The sequence below is a fragment of the Aegilops tauschii genome, chromosome 6, assembly GCF_002575655.3.
Source record: "Aegilops tauschii subsp. strangulata cultivar AL8/78 chromosome 6, Aet v6.0, whole genome shotgun sequence".
NCBI lineage: Eukaryota > Viridiplantae > Streptophyta > Magnoliopsida > Poales > Poaceae > Aegilops > Aegilops tauschii.
In genome coordinates, this window is record NC_053040.3 from 411,572,495 (window position 1) to 411,576,765 (window position 4,271).

General features: G+C 46.4%; 1 protein-coding gene across 1 annotated transcript; it reads left to right on the forward strand.

Annotated features, from left to right (window-relative positions):
- The first annotated feature begins 2,553 nt into the window (after positions 1–2,553).
- On the forward strand, positions 2,554–3,714 carry LOC109755600 (plasmodesmata-located protein 6). Its single transcript, XM_020314499.4, has one exon. The coding sequence runs from the start codon at positions 2,678–2,680 to the stop codon at positions 3,500–3,502; it is 825 nt and encodes a 274-aa protein (XP_020170088.3). The 5' UTR covers positions 2,554–2,677; the 3' UTR covers positions 3,503–3,714.
- The last annotated feature ends 557 nt before the right edge of the window (positions 3,715–4,271 follow it).

The following is a 4,271-nucleotide window of genomic DNA, read 5'->3' on the forward strand; positions in this document are numbered from 1 at the left end:
ATCCATCTCTCTCCTCTAGCCAAGCTTCTCTAAGAAATTTGGTGGCAATCATTATTATATATGCTGACCGAACTGGAAAATCCCTATTCTTCTCATGATTCCATGCCCAAACATCGCTAATATTTCTTCTACACAAAGGAATTTTCAATATAACCGGGACATGTATAGGAATAAATGCCTCCTCGGCCGTGTTCTATTCCACGTGGCAGTTGCGGGATCAATCAACTCAGACACAAAATGAGAAGGATCAGCCGCAACACGGTCTCATCATCTCAGCTCTAGATAACTAATTGTGGTTCCATATTTCTGTTGTTTCCTCATTGCCTATCCGCCGAATCAATCCTTGCAAAAGGATGTCCCTCCCTTCTAGTATAGCTCCCCAAACCGAGGACGGGTGGCTTCCTACTTCTACCTATAGAATAGATGATGAAGGGAAATACAGAGACTTCAAAATTCTCGTACTCAAGATTTTAGGGTTTTGGAGGATGCGTCGCGTCTGCCTTGCCAGCAACACCAGATTAAAAAGCTCAAAATCCTTGAAACCAAGGCCCTCCATCCCTTTTGGTTGTGTCATCACCTCCCATGATACCCAACTTGGCTTCCATTGTCCTTCTTTACCGCCCCACCAAAATTTCGTAATCAGCATATTGAGGTGTTCACAAAGGCCCCGTGGTAGTTTAAAACAAGACATTGAATACACCGGGACTGCGTGTGCAGCAACTTTCACCAGGACCTCCTTTCCAGTAGTGAACATGGTTTTCTCAATCCAACCTTGGACTTTACTCCATAAACAATCAGTAAGATACTTAAAAGCACCATTTTTTGAAACTCTCACCTGAGATGACATACCAAGATATTTCACATTTAATGTTTCATTTGATACCTGCAATACTCCTTTCACTTCCCCGCGTATATTTCCCGGGCAGTCCTTACAAAATATATAGATTACTTATCATTGTTAATGTGTTGTCTAGTAGCCATCCAATAAATATCCACGATTTGGTGCACCTCTCCTGTCCCATCACTGTTTACTTTGAAAAACAACAGGCTAACACATGCGAATAATAGGTGGTTAACATGTGGTGCATGAGGCGAAAACTTGAAGTCCGCATAAATTGGATGACTGATTTCTTTATTTTAAGAGGTACGAAAGGCCCTATGCTGCTAAAAAGAAAAGGTATGGGGAAATAGGGTCCCCCTGTGGAATACCTCTCGAAAGCTTAAACTCTTATAATCTCTTCCCATTGAACAAAACTGAGAATCTTATCAAGGAAACCATAGTCATAACAATATCAACCAAGTTTAAGCATGATAGCCTTCAAATAGTCCCACTCTACCCTATGATAGGTTTTCATCATATAAGGTTTCAAAGCACAATGTTTTTTTCCGTCGTGTTCTTCTTCTTGAAGTGTAGGCATTCATAAGCACAGATTATATGATCAGTTATTAGGCCTTTTTAGAGCTGCTTTAGCCATTTTAACTTGGAATTTTGAGCCTTTTTACGGCTTTATTGGTCTTTATAGGTTGTTTTCCCGGTTTTTACAGCTTTTTGGGACATTTGGACACGTGCCGGCCCACAACTGGGGGATTAAAGCTGGCACATGCCTTTTTATAGGCGAGTCAGGCCGTGCCTGCCCATATGGCCAGGTCTAGGCACAGACCACATAAATGCATTATCGGACCGACATTTTCTATTCAACGCCTTTAGCGCCCGTTAACGTGCATTTTGTAGCCAACTAGACTCGAACCCACGACCTCAGCTTGCCACACCAATGCATGATCGGACCGACATTTTCTATTCAACGCCTTTAGCGCCCGTTAACGTTCATTTTGTAGCCAACTAGACTCGAACCCACAACCTCAGCTTGCCACACCAATGCATGATCGGACCGGAATTTTCTATTCAGCGCCTTCAGCGCTTGTTAACATGCATTTTGTAGCCAACTAGACTCGAACCCACAACCTCAGCGTTCGATGGCATGCGCACTAACCACTCGGCTATCCATCCGGTTGGGAAATAATTGTTTTTATTTTCTTATATTTCTTTATCCAGTTCATGGGTTTTTTCCTGGAAGTTTTTATTCATTTTTATTTTACCGTTTTCTTGCTTTTTTCCTTTTACTTTTTTCTTAAATGCATGGATTCTTTTAGAATTTATGAGATTTTTCTTCAAAATCGATGAACATTTTTTCCAAACTCCATGAACTTTTATTCAAATTCGTGAACATTTATTCAAAATAGATGAACTTTTATTCAAATTCATGAATATTTTTTCCAAAATCCATGAACTTTCATTCAAATTCGTGAACTTTTTCTAAAATTTTGATGAACTTTTTCTAAAATTTTGATGAACTTTAATAAGTTTGATGAACTTTTTCTAAAATTTGAAGAATTTTTTTAAAAATTGATGAACATTTTCAAAATCCATGAACTGTCCAGCCTTTTGACTTGCATTCTTAAGAAGGGCTAAGCAAAACATAACATGGCGTTCAAGCCTTCTTAACGCTTTGGGACTCTACCTTTCCTAAATAAGCCCACTACACTCTCCACAAATACGTCCCGTAAGCGCAATGCTTCCTCGCACTATCACACACTCCCTTCGCTCCTAAAATTCCAGTCACGACTCACAAGCTCACTGGACACAAGCGCTGGTGTGGCGAAAGCACGAAGCAGAAGCATGGCTGCCCGCGCGACGGCAACGTTCCTCCCCGTCCTCTCCCTGCTCCTGCTCCGTGCCGGCGCGGACGACGACTCGGCGTTCGTGTACGCCGGCTGCTCGCAGGGGCGCTACGACGCCGGGACGCAGTACGAGTCGGGCGTGGACTCCGTGCTCACATCCCTCGCCAACAGCGCGCCCTACGCCCCCTACGCCAACATCACTTCCCCCTCGGCTTTACCCCCCGTGGCTGGCCTCTACCAGTGCCGCTCCGACCTCCCAGCCTCCGTCTGCACCGGCTGCGTGCGCTCCGCCATCTCCAGGCTCTCCTCCCTCTGCTCCTGGTCCGCCGGCGGCGCCGTGCAGCTGCGCTCGTGCTTCGTGCGCTACGGGAACGACTCGTTCGTCGGGAAGCCCAACACGGCCGTGCTCTTCAAGAAGTGCGGCGGCTCGCCCGGGGACGCCGGCGGCGCCGCCATGAGGGACTCGGCGCTCGGAGGGCTCGCATCCTCGGTGGCGCCCGCCGGGGGTGGCTACCGCGCCGGCGGAGCGGGGGGCGTGCAGGCCATGTCGCAGTGCGTGGGGGACCTCGACGCCAAGGCCTGCTCCGACTGCGTCTCGGCCGCGGCCGCGCAGCTCAAGGCCGGGTGCGGCTACGCCTCCGCCGGCGAAGTGTACCTCGGCAAGTGCTACGCGCGCTTCTGGTCCAACGGTGGCGGCTTCGTCAGCGGCGCAAGCTCGGGAAATGGATACGGATTTGGGCCGCGCATGAACGGTGAGCGGCTGGCTCTCGCCGTCGGCGGTTTCTTCGCTTCGTTGGCCTACTTTTCAGTTCTACTCGTCTAGTTACGGTTGCTGCATGGGGATGAGATCAATGTTAGCTATGCTGTGTTATTGCCAACACCAACATGTATGTCGCGTATTGAATTACATACAGTGTAGTTTTGCTCTTGTGTGTAGCAAAACTATCATGTTCGTACGTATAAGTTGTAACTTAGCCGGGTTTCCAAAGTGTTTAACTGTAAATCTGATCTGATGAAGCATTGTTTTACTTGCTATATTTAGTCGTAATTGCAACTTCCAACAAGCCCGTACCCGTGCATCCATGTATGCTTCTCTCGTAGCATCTCAATGGTTTATGGTAACCAAAACAACCGCCTGAAAATCATTCAGAATTTCTTATAATTCCACAGTCCAAAGTACAGTCAATAATAATTTTGTGCGCACATAGAAGGAATGCAAGGACTTCGTGAAGCGACTCATCATGCTTGCGCTCTCAAAGGCAGGCATGCATATGCATGCCACAGGCACACCAGGACAGAGTGCGGATAAAAAAGAGCTTTAATTTTGTCCGGCTTTACCTTTGCTTTTGACGTGGGATACCTTTATTAATAGGCGCCACTAAGCTCATCTCAAATTTTAGCACAGTAGTATATCGCAAAGTGGATTCAAATGATTCAGCTTTTGCGCCACCAAAACTTGAAAGAATGGAGGGGATATCTCTGGTACCCAACTGTACAACGTTAGTGGGTCGCGTGGTTCTTGTCTTTGGTAAGCTTTTGGGGCTAGTTTTCTAACCCTTCTTTCACCGTTCACTAGGCAGGCAGACATGTAA

Bases quoted from the DNA above. Each gene is read 5' to 3' on its own strand.
- LOC109755600 (XM_020314499.4), top strand. From the start codon at position 2,678: ATGGCTGCCCGCGCGACGGCAACGTTCCTCCCCGTCCTCTCCCTGCTC.